Source organism: Gorilla gorilla, chromosome 2, assembly GCF_029281585.2.
Source record: "Gorilla gorilla gorilla isolate KB3781 chromosome 2, NHGRI_mGorGor1-v2.1_pri, whole genome shotgun sequence".
NCBI lineage: Eukaryota > Metazoa > Chordata > Mammalia > Primates > Hominidae > Gorilla > Gorilla gorilla.
Window position 1 is genome coordinate 171,426,792 of NC_086017.1, and position 22,022 is coordinate 171,448,813.

Genomic DNA, 22,022 nt, shown 5'->3' on the forward strand with positions numbered 1-22,022 from the left:
ATGGTGACTATCAGTATGTATTCATATCTAAAAACACCTATTTTTTTGCCACAGGGTCAGATTCATCTGCTATGCTGACAACCATATTTAAGGCACAGGGCTCTCTGTAGTTAATTTTTTATTAACTCAAAACATAAATATTTTATGGCTGTTATATTTTTCCTTTGAAAATTTATGAATATTGTACAAAATAATTCAAGCAATACAGAGAAAACAAAAGACCTCTTGAGATCCTACCTCCATAGAGATAACTATGGCAAAGTATGAACTTCCAGAACTTTACTAACTCACTCATTCCTGATAAACATGTTTCAAATTATTCACTGTTTTAAAGAATGTCTACAGTGTATCTATATCTCCATATGTCTGCCCTACTTATTTCCTTAGTACAGCTTCTAGAAGTGCAATTACTGGATTAAAGACCATACATTTAAAATTTTTAAATATATCTTGTTTTATTGCCCTTTGAAAAGTTGTATTGATTTACACACATACTATGGCTATATTGGTGTGCCTGTTTCCTTCATGCTGAAGACATTATTACTTTTCAAAATCTTATGTTTAATGTTTTAAATATCCTTGATTCAGAACTGGTTCTTGATTTAGGAATTGCTAAATGTTCTTTTTTTGCTATGGAAACAAAAAGGAAATAAATGCCAAAACCAATGAAAAATTAGTATCTAATTAACACCAACTACATATACTTCAATTAAATTAATACTTGAGGGTTGGTAGGTAGTTTATTTAATTGAAGGGTTTGGCCCTTACATACTAGTGTATGGTCATACATATTGGTTTATGAAAACAATATTTGCTAAACTTGACAAAGTGACATATATTAGTATATATTCCTTTGTCTCACTCTAAAAGCATTTTCTTTTCCAATAAGACACTATGGCTTTTAACCTATTTGTGAGTAAACACCCTGTTTGAAGGGGCAAACATCTCTATATACATAAATAAGACCAATGATAGGCAGTAACTAAATTTTTTGGCTATTTATGCCATTAATATATGTCTTTATTAAGAGTATATTCAATAAATACATTTATAAATAATGTATAAATGAATTTATTTCGAACTGTTAAAGTAAAAAGCATTTCAGAAACATGATTTTTTAGATAGCTGGTATCTTACCTTTTAAATGACAAAAGTGACTTATTTTAAAAAATTTATGATATAACTAAATAATTGATACATTTCAATTTCATTAAATAGATAACATAAAATTTGATATAACATTTTCTTGGTCACTCAAGGTCATCAATATGGTGATCACATTTTTCAATAACTATTTAATTGATAACTCTGATACTCATAAGAATCTGTTGGTGCACAGAATCATTATACTACTCAGCTACACAGTTCTGTGCTTTTAGTTTTCTCCATGTTCCCTTGCCAGGCAGCTACTTTCCTTCCCGTCATTGTGCCAGTCTCTAACAGCCCACCAGTACCATTCTTCTTCTGGTTTTCTATTTATAAAAAGCTGTGGGCTAGAAAACCTGACAATAAACACTATTAAGAGTTGCCTACATGATGAGGAATGAGGAATAAAGCACATGGTTTTGGTGCAAATATTTTATGGGTAGATATTTTAGGTAACTGTCAATTATATTTTCATAATTTTTAACAAGTTTTATTGGGTTGTAGCTGTCTAAGTCCTCCTCTGATTCAGTAGGCTATCACTGTACTCAAGAGACTAATTGACAGTTTTCATGGAAAAGTGTAGGTTCTTGAGAAATAGCTATTCCTAATTTACTCCAGTTAATTGCCTGGCATTTCTTAGTCCTGTATAGACTGAATGTCTTAGTAGAGAAAACTAGTTTTCAAACTTCAGGTCACAGACCAGTAGGCCCATGAAACCAAAGAGTTTCAACCAATATTTAAAACAAAGCAGAAAAGAACAGAATAGAAAATAGGAGGACTATGAGGTAAAAACTCTTTAATAGTTATTTACCTGTGTTGCTCTCATTCTCTCATGTCATTACTCTGATGTTTACTTGTAATGAGTTTATTCTCATCACTTAAAATAGCTTTAAAATTTGTTTTAATTTCTAATATCGTAAATGCTGATATATTTAATCCACATATAACCCTCAATAATTTTCTAAGACTGTTAAGAAATTCAGAGACTAAAATGTTTCAGAATCACTGATTTAAATAACTTATTTATTCTTTTCTTTTTCTTCTAAAATGTAAAATAGAAACAGATTGGTTCTAAATGACTAGTATACCATTCTTTTAATTGGATGTTTTTATTAAAGAGTGCTTTAATGCTATTTATTTTAACCCCAGATCCAATAGTTAAACATAATAAATTACCTTTCTGCCTGCAGAATCAAACTAACAGTTCCTTCTTTGAGATCAAATATAATTGGTGTGTTCCAGTTCTTCGTGCTAAAAGACAAGTAAAATGGATATTTATTAACATTTAAAATACCAAATACTTTAAAGTAAGTAGATTGGTATTCATTTTAAATAAAGTTACTTCAGTTTCATAGCAATTATATACATACTTTTATTACAGCACTTGGTGCATTTTTCTGAAATTATTCACTTACATGTCTGTATCCCCAACTAAAAAGCAGAGACTCTGTATTCCCAGCAATTAGCACATAATAGGAATCCAATAAATGTTTACTGTAGGTATTACAACATGCGAACTGAGGAATTCTAAGTTTGAGTTCTGCCATGTATTGGCTCTGTGAGTTTGGGCAAGTCATCTAATGATTCTCATTTTAAAAACAGTAGCAGCATGGCATAATGAAGAGATGATAGCTTTTTGTTAGACATATCTGGATTAGAATTATGGTTTCACCATCTGTCAGCCACTTGATTTTTTCTTTTTTTGAGATGGAGTCTCGCTCTGTCGCCCAGGCTGGAGTGCAGTGGCACAATCTCGGCTCACTGCAAGCTCCTCTTCCCAGGTTCACGCCATTCTCCTGCCTCAGCCTCCCGAGTAGCTGGGACTACAGGCGCCCGCCACCACGCCCGGCTAATTTTTTGTATTTTTAGTAGAGGCAGTGTTTCACTGTGTTAGCCAGGATGGTCTAGATCTCCTGACCTCATGATCCACCCGCCTCTGCCTCCCAAAGTGCTGGGATTACAGGCATGAGCCACCGTGCCTGCCCATTTGATCTTAACAAGCTTAACCTGCTAAGCATTAGCCTCCTTATTTGTAAAATGGGGATAATGATGACTTACATTGTGTCTGGCAAAAGACCTGTTATAAAGCAGGTACCAGAAAAACAGAAACTGTAATAACAGTAATATGATGAAAATTATTATTTTTCCTGCAGGCCTCCCAATGTTATTGTTGGGTTGAAATGAAAAGATTTCTGTGAAGCATTCTGTAAACTCTAAAATACTATATAAATGTAAGCCATGAACATGCTTATTGAATAAATGGATTAATAAATGAACAAACAGATCATTTTGTTTTTATAGGGTAACATGAATCAAAGATCGGGGTGAGTAAAGAGAACATTTACAAACAGAAAAACCCATCCTTAAATAATAAAAATTGTTCCACAGTTTAAAATAAGTTTTATTACTTCTATATATTCTGAATTTCTCTCAGTAATTTTCATAAAGCCAATTCTCTACCTCAGATTAAATCCCATGTTCAAATCCAGAAGATGAAGGAGGGAAGGGGAAGGAAGCAGTGAGTAAGCAAACTGGTAGGCAACTAATCTTGGCTAATGCAAAGAATCTGATAATCATTTCAGTAAGTAAATACATGGACAAAGCAAAATAAATAAATTACTGCTAATAATTAGTGATTACTAATTACTGATTTAGTAATTATTAATTAGTCTGGGGTTCATAGATATGATAAAGATATATGCTTTTGTACTTTAGAAAAAATATCACAAAATACTTTATTAACTAACCTTCATTCTTTGTCAAGAGAGTTGGTAAGAAAAGTAGTGATTATGTGAGGGTTTAATATCCCCTTAGAAAGTATCTGAGATTTCTGACAACTGAGAGATATATAAATGCCATGGAAACATAAACTCCCTAAGCTATAAATGCTGAATAGGACAATAATATTTTCAATATAATTATCTGAAAAATCAAATGAAAATTTAATGTAGAATGTTTATATATTGTTTTCTTTTTCTGGAACTTCTTTTCATATAAACCAGTAAATTACTTGCATGTCTGTTTTTAAAATTATATTTTTATTACTAAAAAAGAGCCAACAGTTATTAAGAACTTGTATTCAAATCCCTGCTTTCCTTTAGTAACAAAGTCAATAATCTGATGTAAGGTAAGTTATCTAATCATTCTCTATGTCCTTTAGCTTCAGCTTTCAAATGAGAATAATAATAAACATGAAAGTATAACAGTTGCTCAATAAGTGATAGTCATTATTATCTAAAATGCTAGTAGATTTTTAAAACTTTATGAAATATGTTTTGGTGGTGATTCATTCCCACTACTGCATCCTTGCATTTCATTACCACTGCTGCATCCTGGTATTAATATTTTGTACCTTAATAAGTGTCTTGACATCAAAAAGGGGAGGCAAGGTTCAATCACAAAAGAAGAAAAGCAACTTTACATTTGCCACACATTAACTTGTAAGGGAAAAGTAGAGTGACCAAAAAAATTAACAGCTGCTAAACTTTGGGTATTTTTAAGGCAACTTCTCTAATACATGTAACACCTAATGATATTAATCCTACAGATTCAAACATTATGTCCTTGCCACTATAACTAGTAGAATAATGGGGAAGTTATTATGGGGAAGTTAAGAGCCTTACCTTTCTTCAAACAAACACTTAACTGAAAAGATCTCTGTTTCCCCCTGCCCCATGAAAATTAATTATTCAAACATCTATCTGCATTAAAGTGATTGTATGATTTTCTCACATTCTATAATCCCTTCCCCACATCTCAACTGCTTAACTTAGTATCTTTTTTGAATCTTCCCAAATTCTTACTGTTCCTCTTTTGCTCTCATGTAAGGAAAAAAAAAAAAAACTCACATAAAATTAAATTGCCTATTTCTTTATCCACTCGCCTCTGTTTCTTCTATTTCATTATTCCAGATTTAGCTATTTGTCCCAAATTGCAGATTCTGATTGGTAGCAGGTTTACACATAATGAGTGGGAATTTTTAAATATATAGTTGTAGCAGTTGTTATTTAAGTTAAATACCTTTGTGTTGTGTACTACTAGACTTGGATACCAAGATGATGCTATACTTTACATATTTTAATTCATTTATTCATTCAAAAGTATTTATTAAGTATCCACACGTTGGGCACTGTGCTATGTGCTAGGCATACAGTGGTGAATGAGACACATATAGTCTCCATCCTCAATTTTATATTCAATGACTAAACTATACACAATGTTATAAATATAAGGACAAAATTTTTTAAAAATCCTTAACTATTTCTAACTCTTGAAAGTATTATAGTGGTTATGTGAGTTTTCTGGATAGTTGAGGAATCAACTGGTAGTATGCTAGAGCCAGCCTGTATTAGTTATTAAATTTTCAAGAATTTTGTAAGCCAACTGTTAAATAAAGCCATTATTTATTATTTGAGACAGGGTCTCATTCTGTTGTCCAGGCTGGAGTGCAGTGGTAGGATCACAGCTCACTGCACCCTAGACCTCCTGGGCTCAAGCAATCCTCTAGTACCAGCCTCCTGAGAAGCTAGGACCACAGGTGCGCACCTCCACACCCAGCTAATTCAAAAAATTTTTTGTAGAGATGGGGTCTCACTGTGTTGCTTATGCTGGTCTCAAGCCCCTGCTCTCAAGCAATCCTCCTGCTTTGGTCTCCAAAAGTGCTGGGGTTACAAGTATGAGCCATTGCGCCTCGCTTTTCTATTAACTGTTGATGTACAAACCTCGTTAGATCTATTTTCACTGCTCTAAGTTCACTTTCTCTCACTTCCGGGTTTGAGGTAGTTCAGGATAGCTGAGGTTTTGAGAAAGTTAAGCTTAAACCAAACCACGCTGATGTGAAATCCTGAAAATAAACTCCTCAGCACAGACAGACAAAACTCTGAAATTTTAAGAAATGTAAGATGCTTACGAGAACACGTAACATTGAAGAGACGTTGAAACAACTAAGTGTGCATAGTTCAAAGATGCTTTAATGACTCTATCACGGAATTCCAGTAAATCCACTGCATCATTAAGAACATTACGAACCTAAACAAGGAAAAATAAAATACCAATAAACATTATAACATATCCAAATTTTATTTAGATAAGTTAGCAAGATTTTGAAACACAAAAAATTAAAATGCACTACTGATTACCTAATCATATAAAAAAGAATTTAACAGAAACTAGGCATAAGATAGTATACCTAATATTAAAAAACCAACTGACAAAGCATAGATACAGAAAATCTCTTAGAAATAAGAAGAAAAAGACCTACAGAGATTTCTAACTTGCAAGCCAAACTTAATGATGTAGCAATGGAGTGATATAAAAAATATTCCAACACTGAGATATAGTCAAAGGAGGGTGGCATATTGAAGTTGGAAAGATTCTATGTGATTTCTGCCCAAAACGGTAAGAATATCTCTTTTTGGTGTTAGATTTTACTTTAAAATATACATTCTAAAAGAAGAGACATAATTGCTTTAAAAATCAAAAGTGGGGTAGGAGGTATTGGTAAACAAACCAATTGCATGGTGAAGAAGCCAAGCTGCAGGGAGTGGGGAAAGGTATTTCCATATGCAAAAACACAAAGACAGTGTCTAAAAAAGCCAAGCAGCAACTAACAGAGAGATTTGCTTATGACAGTCAGATTTATCATAAAATTTGTAACAGACTATTTTGCAAGGATTTTAATATTTGGCAGTTTTGGAAAAAAATCTTGAAGTTGATGAACAAATTGCAAGAAATTAAGAAAAATGTTGAGCAAGTTAAATTTACCTATCTCTGGTCAATAACAGAATGGGAATGGCAGTATAGTTAAGAGGAAAAATATAGGGGAAAAAAGTAATTATACCTAGAAATTAGTACTGCTTTAAGTTCTCCTCAAAATGTTACCATTTTTCTGAATATAATGTGACAATTATAATATTAATGAACAATGAAAAGTATGGAAAGAAAAATAGGAAGGTAAATCAAACTTCTTATAAGTACTTCAAAGTACTTATGCCTACTAGGCATTGCCATGATCTAAATGTTTGTGTCTTAAAAATTCATATTTTGAAACCTAATCACCAATATGACAGTATTAGCAGGTGGAGCCTTTGGAAGGTTGTGAGCCCTTATGAATGGGATTGGTGCTCTTATAAAAGAGGACCCAGAGAGCTGCCTTGCCCATTCCACCAAGCATGGACACAGCAAGAAGGCACCATATATGAATTAGAAAGTAGGCCCTTGCCAGACACTAAATCTGCTGGCACCTTGATCTTAGACTCCCAGCTTCCAAAACTGTGAGAAATAAACTTCTGTTGTTTATAAGCTACCCAGATTATGGTATTTTGTTACAGCAGAACAAACAGAATAAACAGGTATGTTATGTCTTTTCACTATCTGCTCTCTAACTCCCATCTCCACCAAAATATTGACCCAGCAATCTCATTTCTAGAGTTCCATCCCAAAGATAAATAAGCAAAACTATAAAATAACATATGCACAGACTATCACTACAGCATTATTAGTAATAGCAAAAGACTGGAAATAGCCTAAATGTCTATTGATAAGGGACAGGTTGTATAAACTATGATATAGTCACACAGGGGAATATTATACAGCTATAAAAAGGAACAAGGAAGATCTATAGATGTCCATGAGATGTAGTAAAGTGAAAAAATGCACCAGGTGTGGTGGCTCATGCCTGTCATCCTAGCACTTTGGGAGGCCAAGGCAGGCAGATCACAAGGTCAGATCGAGACCATCCTGGCTAACGTGGTGAAACCCTGTCTCTACTAAAAATACAAAAAATTAGCCGGGCGTGATGGCAGGCCCCTGTAGTCCCAGCTAGTCAGGAGGCTGAGGCAGGAGAATGGCATGACCCCGGGAGGTGGAGCTTGCAGTGAGCTGAGATTGTGCCACTGCGCTCCAGGCTGGGCAACAGAGCGAGACTCCCATCTCAAAAAAAAAATGCAAGATGCAGAACAGCGTGTAGAGTATGATACCTTTTATCTAAGAAAGGGAAGAATATGAAGATACATGGATTTGCTCACATTTAAAAAAAACAAGAAATCTTAAACAGTATTCAGTAACATATTATTAGAATAATATTAATATTGTTATTTTCAAACTATATTTTAGGATATAATGTTTTTAGGAACCAAAATTTTCTGGTCAGAGAGAGTTACTCTTAAAAAATCAAGAGTAAAACTCTATAATCTTAAATTTAAATTAGAAACAGCATAAACTCGTGATGTATTTTCATCAGTCAAAAACAAAAGCATTTCTTCCCAGTGTAGACTCAAGTAAGAAGAAAAATGAAAAAAAATTTTATCTAGAAGTAATGATCAAATCAGTAGCAATGAACACACGTTATTTACAGATCTGATTGTGGTCTATAAATAACATTTCCTTCCAAAAGGAGCAAGGCCCTCATGGAAAAATGGTTGATTCCAAGTCTAGATGGGAAATGTACAAAAGAAGCCTGAAACATCTTGTCACACCAGAAAGCAAGGAAGCTATTGAAATCAGTCAAAAGAACATAGGAGCCAACTGGCCAAAGATGAGACAATTTGAGCATTAAAGAGAATAACCACGATGGGTTGAAACACACAGAAAATGTTAAAATCTACAAGTTTATCATGATAACATCAATGATAAGAAAAAAGAAATTCACTGGGCATGCTAGGAAACAAACTTATCACTTGAAAACTGGCAAACAGGAAAATAATTCAGCATTTGTTACCATTCCCCACAGGGTAATCTAATGGTTGAGGAGGCAAACAAAGTCTTTTATAGGAGAATTCTAGCTAATAAATGTGGAAGGAATCACAGAATTACAATGTTACTATTTCACAACCCCCAATGAAAAATAGGTCTAAACAACTATCATTGATGGCAGCTACAAACATTAAGGTACAAAACCCAGTGGGAAGCTATATGATAGATGAATCAGGTTTATAATACCTGAACACGCTGATCAAATCTTAATATCACTAAAAGAGAGACAAGCAGACATATGTGCCTCCTGACGTGATGCAACAGGAAGTGCACAGCATCACCTAAGGCTCTAAACCCAATGACCAGTCTAGAGGAAACACAGGATAAATGAACATATTAATTGTAATCAAGGCTGGGCATGGTGGCTTATGCCTTTATTCCCAGCACTTTGGGTGGCTGAGGTGGGCAGAGTTCAAAACCAGCCCAGGCAACAAGGTGAGACCCTGTCTCTACAAAAAACAAACAAAAAAAATTAGCTAGGTGTGGTGGCAGATGCCTGTGGTCCCAGCTACTCAGGAGGCTGAAGTGGGAGGATCGTTTGAGCTTGGGAGGTCAAGACTACTGTGAGCCATGGCTGTGCCACTGCACTCCAGCCTGGGTGATAAAGTGAGAGCATGTCTTGAAAAAATAAATACATAAATAAGTAAATAAAAATAAATAAATGTAATCATACCACAAAGATGGAATCAGTCAAATACAGAATGTGGGAAATTCAACAGAATAACCTGGTTCCTTTAACAAATAAATTGTAAGTAAATAATAAGAAGTTGTTTCCGATTTAAAAAGACTTAAGAGACAAATTAAATGCAATGTGGGGCTTTATTTCCTGATAAAAACAAACCAACTAGAAAAATATATTTAGAAAATAATTGGAGAAATGTGATCTGTTACTGTAGAAAGACGTTAGGAAAAGACTGGGGAAATGTGAATGTTACTATGGTAATGTTAAAATGAAAATAGTTCTTATCTTTCAGACTGTTTAAAAAGAACTTAAAAAACAATTCCAGAACTAGTGACGAAGAAAAAGACACGAATATTTTTGCTCACCTCTTCAAGGAGTAGGAGGAATGACTGTAAAGAGGGGAGTAGTCTGATGACAAGTGTTTCAAAGGAGCTAGAGTTTTCTAGGGAAGAGGAGGTTGTAGTGGTCTAGAATCAGCAGGAGTAAGGAAGACATCTAACCAGATCCAGTGATATGCAGCGCATCAAAGAAAAACACCTCTACTTGAGAAGGGTGAAGGAAAAACACTGCTCTCAGCAGTCAGGTGTTGTTTTTTGTTTGTCTGTTTTGAGATGGAGTCTCGCACTGTCTCCTGGGCTGGAGTGCAATGGCGTGATATGCGGCTCACTGCAACCTCCGCCTCCCAGGTTCAAGCTGGGGCTCTTCCGCCTCAGCCTCCTGAGTAGCTGGGACTACAGGCGCCCGCCACCACACCCGGCTAATTTTTTTGTATTTTTAGTAGAGACAGGGTTTCACCGTGTTAGCCAGGATGGCCTCGATCTCCTGACCTCGTGATCCACCCGCCTTGGCCTGCCAAAGTGCTGGGATTACAGGCATGAGCTACCGCGACCGGCCAGTAGTCAGCTGTTGTTAATTAGAACAAGAATGCTCTTAGTGAAATGGCTGAGCTTTGTCTGCAAGGCCACAGCTATATGACTGCAGGTTGTGTACTGCACAACTCTGGGTCTATGTGAATGGTGCCCTCTGGAATTGATCAGGCCGCTGACTGCAGGTGGTGTCTTCAAATTTCCTAGGCCTACAACTACACATATGAAGCCCCATGTAGCAGGTGGCTGTAGATTTTTTTGGTCTCCTTTCAGGATGGAGAGAAAGGAGCTACCTCATAGACCCCCAGGCTCTGATTTCAAACAGACACCTGGATCTAGTCCCTTGTCTCACTTCAAGTATTAATACTTTCAGTTTCCTTAGCCAGCAGGAGCAACTTTCCTCACTGCCTTTCCTTGCCTGCTTCTGGACCTGAAGTAGGTCTGAGACTCCACGCTGTATTTTTGTTCTGTTTCTGGTCCACAGAGATCTTTATCTTGTTTTTGAGTCCAGATGAGTCTATTATATATAAATATATATAATAAATATTATATATAAATATATATAATAAATATTATATATAAATATATATAATAAATATTATATATAAATATATATAATAAATATTATATATAAATATATATAATAAATATTATATATAAATATATATAATAAATATTATATATAAATATATATAATAAATATTATATATAAAAATATATAATAAATATTATATATAAATATATATAATAAATATTATATATAAAAATATATAATAAATATTATATATAAATATATATAATAAATATTATATATAAATATATATAATAAATATTATATATAAATATATATAATAAATATGTAATATAAATATATATAATAAATATGTAATATAAATATATATAATAAATATGTAATATAAATATATATAATAAATATGTAATATAAATATATATAATAAATATGTAATATAAATATATATAATAAATATGTAATATAAATATATATAATAAATATGTAATATAAATATATATAATAAATATGTAATATAAATATATATAATAAATATGTAATATAAATATATATAATAAATATGTAATATAAATATATATAATAAATATGTAATATAAATATATATAATAAATATGTAATATAAATATATATAATAAATATGTAATATAAATATATATAATAAATATGTAATATAAATATATATAATAAATATGTAATATAAATATATATAATAAATATGTAATATAAATATATATAATAAATATGTAATATAAATATATATAATAAATATGTAATATAAATATATATAATAAATATGTAATATAAATATATATAATAAATATGTAATATAAATATATATAATAAATATGTAATATAAATATATATAATAAATATGTAATATAAATATATAATAAATATGTAATATAAATATATATAATAAATATGTAATATAAATATATATAATAAATATGTAATATAAATATATATAATAAATATTATATATAAATATATATAATAAATATGTAATATAAATATATATAATAAATATTATATATAAATATATATAATAAATATTATATATAAATATATATAATAAATATTATATATAAATATATATAATAAATATTATATATAAATATATATAATAAATATTATATATAAATATATATAATAAATATTATATATAAATATATATAATAAATATTATATATAAATATATATAATAAATATTATATATAAATATATATAATAAATATTATATATAAATATATATAATAAATATGTAATATATAAATATATATAATAAATATTATATATAAATATATATAATATATATGTAATATATAAATATATATAATAAATATTATATATAAATATATATATGTAATATATAAATATATATAATATATATGTAATATATAAATATATATATTATATATGTAATATATAAATATATATAATATATGTAATATATAAATATATATAATATATATGTAATATATAAATAATATATATAATATATAAATATATAATATATATATCATATATAATATATTATATATAAAATATATATTTATATATTATATATAAAATATATTATATATAAATTATATATTTATATATTATATATAAAAATATTATATATTTATATATTATATATAAAAATATTATATATTTATATATTATATATAAAAATATTATATATTTATATATTATATATAAAAATATTATATATTTATATATTATATATAAAAATATTATATATTTATATATTATATATAAAAATATTATATATTTATATATTATATATAAAATATATTATATATTATATATTATATATAAAAATATTATATATTTATATATTATATATTTATATATATAATATATATTTTATATAATATATATTTTATATATATAATATATATTTTATATAATATATATTTTATATATATAATATATATTTTATATAATATATATTTTATATATATATATTTAAATCTTTTGGTGCCAAAAGTATGTCTCTTTCTTCCATGTATGAATTAACACCATTTTCACGAGAAGTCTGAGCTCTCAGAGATTTTTTTTTTAAAGATCCAAAATGCCATCTTCTAGAAACAGTTTAAAGCTAGTAGAATGATATAAAAACTTTAAAGGGAAGTTGTATGTTAGTTTCTTTATAGCAACATGCTATCTAGTCAAACTGCCTGCAAACTTTCCTAAACAAACAGGTTTAAGAAAATTCAACATTTAAAAATACAATGTATAGGCCTCTAACATTATTAAAATTATAGATAGATTTCTTAAGATCCATATTTCCCTAAAGCCTCACATGGAGGAATGTCCCTTTTTGTGAATCTGGTACACTTGAACCAAACCAGAATAAAGCATCCTAGCCATAATAACAAAACTAAAGGCACTCCAGTAATTGCTGTTATAGTTTCAAAACTATGGCAAATTCCACATCAGAAATGTTCTGTGCTGAATTTTTTTTTTTTTTTTTTTGAGACAAGAGTCTTGCTCTGTCACCCAGGCTGGAGTGCAGTGGCGTGATCTCAGCCCACTGCAACCTCTGCCTCCAGGGTTCAAGTGATTCTCCTGCCTCAGCCTTCTGAGTAACTGGGACTACAGGCACAAGCCACCACGCCCGGCTAATTTTTTGTATTTTTAGTAGAGATGGGGTTTCACTACGTTGGTCAGGCTGGTCTTAACTTCTGACCTTGTGATCCACCCACCTCGGCCTCCCAAAGTGCTGGGATGATAGGTGTGAGCCATCGTGCCCGGCCTCTGTGCTGAATTTTAAAATACACCTATTACTCTGTTCAACTCAGGGCAGCTCCAGGATTAATTTCCTGATATTCGCATCACCTAATTCTTCTATATGATCACAATATTTAGACTCCTCAGATTGACATAAGTCTAAACATTCTGTTTGCACATTTGCAAAACACTCAAATGAGTGTTTCCTATACATAGCTATAATCATAATCATAATCATAGCAATAGCTATTTTTGTTTTACATATATTATCTCATTTCATCTTCAATATTACTCTATTATTAGCTCTTATTTTTACAAGACATAAAGTGTCCTGTAAGAATTAGACACTTTTGAACTTTGATGACTATTAAAAGCCAAATTTATACCCCATCCTAAAGTTAGAGTGGCAGGAGAGAAACAAAGGTAACTTTGGGACACTAGAAATGCCTCACCCTTTGTACCTGCACGCTTTCCCTCCTAGGCACTTCCTTCTAACAAAGACATCAAGGATCTCTTTTGGAAAGAATTATCCACTGGGCTGCTTCCTGGAGGCAAGAGGCAGATTAAGAAACTTTTTCACTACAGGCTATCATGTCCCACAAAAGCTGAGGTTCAGGGAGACGGTAGGGCAAATAAGTCTACTGTAGGAAAACAGCACCAGCAGGTCAAGGTGTAGATTTAACAGTCATGACTCAACATGATCTCTGGTTTCTGAGTTAATGAAACACGGATAAACCAAAAGCCAAAGAAGCCTCTAAGGAAACTGTAAAATTCTAAGTTGGGCAAACAAAAACAATTGTGATTGTTTAGTCTCACTGAAATCCTGTGACTCCACCTTGCAACAAAAGTGGGCTGTTAAAAAGTACAGCCCTCAGAAAGGGAATCCTCCGAAGTGTCCAGAGAGATCTTCCCAGAAAGGCAAACTAGAGTTAACAAACTGACCAAGCAACTACTTTGTTGCTAAGAGAGTTCTCAGGATATTCTTGGTGTAAAACCAAAGAAAATGACTGGAGGCGAGCCTCAATCAATTTATAGGTTTATTTTGCCAAGGTTGGGGATGTGCCCAGGAAAAAGGAACACAAAATCACAGGAACATCTGTGATCCATGCTTTTTCCAAAAAGGGTTTGAAGAGCTTCAATATTTAAAGGGAAAAAAAGTGGGCAGGAGGGGAAAAAAGAAGGAAGGAAGGAAGGAAGGGAGGGAGGGAGGGAGGGAGGGAGGGAGGAAAAAAGAGAGAGACAGAAAGAAAGAAAGAGGAGGGAGGGTATGGTCACATTCTTGTGAGGTTTAGATTAGAGCTCACTGAATCCACATGTTGCAAGTGAAAACAGGTACAGGGATAGTCAACTATGTATTCCCCCTGCAGTGAATCTGAATTTTTACATAAGATAAACACAGAGTAGAAGAAGCAGTGAAATATGCATTGTCTCCAGTGAGCAGAGGGATGACTTCTAGTCTTGTCTTTCTCCCATACCTGTGAAGAGAAGCTGTTAATTTACATTGTTAGGGTGAAACTCAACAGAACTCTGTTTTAGGGTAAAGATCTTGGGGCCTACAGGGAATTTACTTGTGAGCATATTGTAAGGGAAGCCCTCTGGGGAGGTATGTGTTCTTCTATCTTTGCAGCTACCTACTTAGGAACAAAATGGGAGGGGCAGTTTTGCATGACTCAGTTCTCAAGCTTACCCTTTCCCTTTGACATAATGAGGTTGGGGTCTCAAGATTTTTATTTTCCTTTCACACTCACCAGCTGGATTTTAGCTATAAATGGGTAATCACTGTGTGTTGTTTTCCTTTCTCCCCTTTTCCAAATTGTTTTCATTGCAGCCACCCTCTTTTCCCTTTGCCATTGTAAACTGGGAATATGGAGAGTGGGAGGGGAGGGGAGAAGAATCAAAATACATATTTATGTACAGTTTTCCAAACCAGAGAGTTGGAGCTGGATGCAATAACCATAGAGTCTAGGTTATCTTTTTTTAGAAAGGGGATGGGTTTGTTTTCAATCCCTTATAAAATAGCTGCATGATAAAGTAGTATATTTCTGAATCATATGTATAAGAGTAGGTTGAGGCCGGGCGCGGTGGCTCACGCCTGTAATCCCAGCACTTTGGGAGGCCGAGGCGGGCGGATCACGAGGTCAGGAGATCGAGACCATCCTGGCTAACATGGTGAAACCCCGTCTCTACTAAAAATACAAAAAATTAGCCGCGCGTGATGGCGGGCGCCTGTAGTCCCAGCTACTCGGGAGGCTGAGGCAGGAGAATGGCGTGAACCTGGGAGGCGGAGCTTGCAGTGAGCTGAGATTGCGCCACTGCACTCCAGCCTGGGCGACAGAGCCAGACTCCGTCTCAAAAAAAAAAAAAAAAAAAAAAAAAAAAAAGAGTAGGTTGAATATGTATCCATATATATGAATAAAGGAAGCTTGTAAGGTGACTCCCAATGATCCCTGCCTCCTGGTATTCAAACCCTTGTGCAAATCTCTCCATTTAATGTGGTTTGGACCTAATAGCTTGCTTCTAGTAAATAGAATATGGCAACAGTGATGAGATGTCACTTCTGAGCTCGGGTTATAAAAAACTGTGACTTATGTCTTGCTTGCACTCTCTCTGGCCCTTCCTGCTTGCTCTGCTAAAGCAAACCACCAAGTTGTGAGCTGCCCTATGAAGAGGCCACATACAAAGAACTGAAGGAGACCTCCAGTAAATAGTCAAGAAAAAACTGAGGCCCTCAGGTGCAAATGACACTGAGGAACTGAATCTTGCCAACCATCATGTCAGTGAGCTTGAAAGCAAATCTTTCCCCAGTTGAGCCTTCAGATAAAACTAAAGTCCTGGTCAACGCCTTGCTTGCAGCCTTGTGAGACTGCGAAACAGTGGAGCCAATTAAGCCATGCCTGAATTCCTGACTCACAGAAAATGAGAGATAATAATTGTTGCTGTTTAAGCCACTATGTTTAGGGTTATTCATTATGCAGCAATAAGTAACTAACACAGTACAGCTGCTAAACAGCTCAAGGATAGACTATAGCATATATCTAGCTATCATTTTTTGTCTGCCCAGAATCAAATGACATCTTTTCTCATAAATATACACTGATTTTCCTTTAGGAAACCATTCCTTCCACTCTTCTCAGTGACTGGCTAGATGAGATTGACTCATTTTCCCCTGCCTCTCCCTGACTAAATACACTTGACTCAGGCTCAGCATATGAAATCCAAGGCTGAGATTTCTCCTGGAATTACTAGGGAAAAAAAAGCACTCTTTCCGCTGAACTTGAAGTTGGTAGAATGTCAGCCTGGAACTACCAAGGCCACAAAATAGAGCCTTTCTGAAAACTAAGACAATTACAGAGAAAAGAAGAATTGAGGAAGAGAAAGAGATGAAGTCCTCTTGGCATTATTTAAGTCTCTGAACCAATAATGCCTCTAAGTCAGTCTGTCTCTTAACTTCACAAGAATCAATAAATTTCCTTTTTTTCCCTTCATTTTTCACTTTAAATCAATTACAGCTGAATTTATGAAAAAAACATTTTCAAGGTAATAATCTAGGGGGTCCATAAAAACAAGGACCAAATCTTGGTCACTTCCGTATTCCTCATTACTTAGCCCAATGCCTGGCAAGTAGGGATCACTCAATAGATACCCATTGAATGAGTGAATAAAATCATTCTAAGAAGAAACATGAATAGGCCTAACTTAGCAAAAATGCAGTCAAATGTTTTATAATCATGGAGAAAGTAAAACCTCTTTAAAAAAATAAAAATAATGTTCTAGTTTAAAACTTTAAAAATTATTTATAAATATTATTTTAAACACAAAGATAATTTAGATTAGATAAGCCATTTAAGCATTTCCACGGTTCATCTTATTTCACATAAAAATCCTCCATCACTAGGATAATTCCTTTTTATTATGAAAGAAGAACTCCTCTTTCTAGATATGGTCTCATGTTGGGGCATTTCTGTAATTAAGGCTAAAACTTATTTTAGCACTACTATATTAGCTATAAATATAATATTATACCCCAATTAGTTGATTAGAACTCACAATGGATTCTATGTCATATACAGAATATTATAATGGTTTAGATCCCAGGTTAATTAGAAGAAATATACATTAAACCATCATCTAGATCCTAAATCCTTCTTAAAGGAAACATAGAAGATAGAGGGACACGTCAAATCACATGATGGAGATACAATCAGCCCAGTCCAGACTGAGAAACTCTACCAGACAGATAACTTGGTTCTTCAACAAACAAAATGCAGGACAGGAAACAGAGATAGAAGGGGACTCTACAGACCAAAAGAGACTTAAAAGATACATTAGCCATTGTAATATGTAAAACTGGATCCTGATTCAAACAAAGTTTTGTGGCATGTAGGAAACAACTGGACATTTAAACACTTTGTGGATATTTGATAATATTAAGAAATTATTATTATTATATGATATGATAATGGTAGTGTGGTTATATTAAAACAGAGTCCTTATCTTTTAGTTATATATACTAAAATATTTATAAATGAAATACAATGTCTGAATTTGGGGAACAAGGAAAGTAGATAGGACATGGACTGGGCAGGCTTAAGCATGAATTGGTGATTACTGGGGCTGGGTGATGAGTACATGGGGATTCAATATACTAGTCTGTGTGTGTTTTAAATTATCTAAATAAAAGGTTTTACAATTTTAAAATAAATAAACACAATAAAGAAAAAGTATAATATACCGAATTATTAGTAATCTAGTGACAATATTATCCAAATTTTAAAATCTGGATATGTGGGCTAACAGAATATTTGAATAGACCTGCCCATGCTTCTAAATTTTTATAGTAATAATATGAATTATGAATACTGAAGATAGAGGCAATTGATACAGGCAAAAGGAATAAGAGGAAGGTCGAATCCTTCTTTTTCAGAGGATTTGCATTGGCACATGGTACTTTGATCTTCTCCTTGTACCTTTCTTCAACTAATTATTAATATATTAAAGGCAAGGCACTGGGCTAGAGGCCCTGAAGGAGAGACAAAGATGAGCCATGAAGATACTTGTGCCCTCCCACTGATGTCCTTTGACCTGTAAAACATTTCTCCCCACTTCCCACTGCCACATCCCAACCTTCTTGTATTAATCTACAAAATATTTCACTTCAAAATTTTCTTCTGATGGGACTGAGGATACACTATACCAAAATATGGCACTATGGCATACTAAATATTTTAAGCTAAAGGAATTTGATAAAACAAGAGCAGCAGGAGGTCAGTCTGACCTTCCCCTACTCTTCTTCCCTAATACAGGTCATAAAACCTAGAAAGGATTTTCTGACCTTTTCCTGAAGCAGGTCATAAGACTCTCATGTGAGAGGTGCCCTCCCTATACCCAGAGGAAAGTTATACCCTTATTTCTGAAGACACAGGGACACAGAGAAGAATCTAAACACACAGGTCTTGCTAAATTTCCCCCAGCTTATTACCACTAGCTCGTACTTTTTTTGCCCTATTGTGTATCGCCACAACTGTCTACTCTTCATCAAATGTAGCGTAAAAGCACACAGCCTTAACTGTTTCTTCAGGTCTACATTTCCTCAGGAAGGCTCCAGTGTCATGTAAAACTTACATTAAATCAATTTATATGCTTTTTTCTTATTAATGTATCTTTTGTTATAGGGACCTCAGTCATGAGCCTAGGATGGGTAGAGATATTTTTCTTCCCCTACACTTCCTAATTCCCAATAAGAACTTCCTATACCATTTTCCCATTTTGACTCTCCTTAGGTAATTCTTAAAATAAAATTAAAAAAAAATCAGGTTAAATAAGTTCATCCAATTACGGATAAGTAAAACAATTAACCCTGTCAGTAACTGGCAGATTAGGCCTGCCTTGGATTCAGCTCCAGGAGTCAAATCCAACATGCTCCTGTTTGTTACAGCTTTTTCTCTCCTTCCCTCACTGAATCCACATATTTCCTCAAGGTTTCCAATTTCACTGTATTTGTCCTAAATGCATAACTGAAGTAGCTTTGGGCATTCAGGTTCTATATCTGTGAAAGGTTTTTATGTCAGAGAAAGTGACTAATGGAATAGTTAAAATATTTCTAATGTGACTGAATTTTTATAAGCTTGACTAAATATAATTAATGAAGATAATTCCATATTCTGTACAGTTAACTAATATGAAAAGAAGCAGGTTTAATCAACCTTGGAACATAATCATACCTGCATGGCCCTTCTTTTAGTTAATGTTACTTGAAAATTTTTCCACTCCCAATGTTGTTCCACCACATGTGCAAAAACAACATGTCCATTTCCACAGGCTCCAGCAATCTGAGTGCCATCGATAGACCACGCAATATTAAATATGCTGCCAGTGTTGGGTTTTTCTAATGCATATGACCACTGGGGGAGAAAAAACAAGAAAAAGATGGACTTACTGAAAAAAAATTTTTAGGAAGTTTTAAATCAGGCACATGACAACATAATAAGATCATTTTTTAAAAGAATGTCTATTCTGGAATTATTAAAGTATTTTTCTTAATAAAATTATAGTGTACTGAATGGAAAATACAGATGTAATTGTTAAAGTCCACAGTAGAACATCATGCTAAAACAGTGTATGAAATATCTCAAGAACTGTAAAAAACCCACATCATCTCAATGTTTACTATTCCTTTTAAGTAATAATACTTAATAAGTAAACACAAAGATTCTGTAGAAAAAACAAAGACATCTTACTATTCATTCCTAATATATAGTCTCTACATCTAAAAAAATTTCTCATTACAATATTTTAAGAATGTCACAAAACAATTGAAACTCAACACACAATGTAACTAAAATAGCTCTGACCCACATCTTAAATCATGAAATTACACGAAACTGGATCTATTTCTTTTCTTTTTTTTTTTAACAGACTGCAGTAAGTATAACCTCTCCTAGAACCTAACTGTTTGAGAAAGTTATCTAGAGATATCAATAAGCATTAAATAGGACAAAAGAGATTCTTGTGTGTGTGTCTATAAATAAGACATAAGAAAAAAACAAACTTTTTAATACATGGTATTATATGCACTTGTTTCATTTTTCAGATGCAACATATGTTATTTGCTAGGATGATTAATTTGACTAAACTTATATACATATTCTCTTTTCATTCTTCCAGCCTTACAGCGTATGATCACAGTCTTGATTTTGTTGTCGTTGCTCTCGGCTGGATATATATACATATATATATTTTGTTTGTTTGTTTTACATTATTTTTTTCCAGAAATACTCATTATTAGCTACAGGCTCACTTTGACAACAAATCTAGGGGAATGGAAAAATATAAAGATTTATTAATTGATGCTATTATAAAACAAGACTTTAAAATTCCTAATGAAAGTTCATACATAACATAAAAATACTGAAAGGCTCTTCGACCACTCACTGACACTCTTTTACAACTCTCCCCACCCTCCAACTTTGGAGCCACTAACTGTTGCTTTAATGGCTTCAGTAAAGGCCTAATAATAAAATTACCAAGGAGAAGATAATGAACAAACCATAACCTTTGCTTCATCAGCAGTATGAAAATACTAGAAACTTCCTTTTAGAAAATTAAGAAGAATCAATTAAAAAAACAATACATATAATATTTGAAGTCATTTTTTGAAAATAACTGTAGAAGACTGGGAACTTCAAAGATACTAATAACCTGCTTTGGGCGATAAAATGAAATTGATTCATTTGTGTTTGACAAACAAGAATTATGAAACATTACATGAATACTATTTTACATAAAGATTAAAAGTGGTTGATAATGACAAATAAGACTTGATATATTAACATATAGGCTTATGGCATCTCTCTCTCTCTTTCTCAATCTAGTCTATCCTCATGGTGTAGAAGAAACAGAGATCTTAGTTTAATTTCTATTTTAAAACTATACATTCATATAACAGTCCTTCCTTAACCATGGGGATAAGTCCCAGGATCCCCAGTGGAAGCCTGCAACTATAGATGGTGCTAAACCCTATTCATCCTATGTTTTTTTCTATATATACATACCTATGTTAAAGTTTAATTTATAAATTAGGGAAAGTAAGAGATTAACAATGTCTAATAATACAATAGAACAGTTATAAAAATATACCATAGTAAAAGTTATGTGAATGTGGTCTCTATTTCTGGAAATTTCCATTTCTGACTGCAGTTGACAGAGGGTAACTGAACTCACAGAAAGAGAAACTGTGAAAAAGGGAGGACTACCAAATTTAAAGTATGGTTTTATTTTTTATTTCTATTTTTTTATATGTGAAAGATTC

At 32.7% G+C, this 22,022-nt stretch overlaps 1 protein-coding gene across 6 annotated transcripts in view; it reads right to left on the reverse strand.

Annotated features, from left to right (window-relative positions):
- IFT80 (intraflagellar transport 80) overlaps positions 1-22,022 on the reverse strand; it is a 144,443-nt gene that overhangs the window by 44,612 nt on the left and 77,809 nt on the right. For 5 of the 6 annotated variants that reach the window (XM_019023796.3, XM_055381922.2, XM_055381923.2 and 2 more), the window contains 3 exons: positions 19,936-20,115; positions 6,056-6,174; positions 2,323-2,397 (listed from right to left, as the gene is read on the reverse strand). In XM_019023796.3, coding sequence (XP_018879341.1) covers positions 2,323-2,397; positions 6,056-6,174; positions 19,936-20,115 — 374 coding nt within the window. The remainder of the gene's footprint in view (positions 1-2,322; positions 2,398-6,055; positions 6,175-19,935; positions 20,116-22,022) is intronic. The other variant, XM_063704339.1, reaches the window with a different exon arrangement.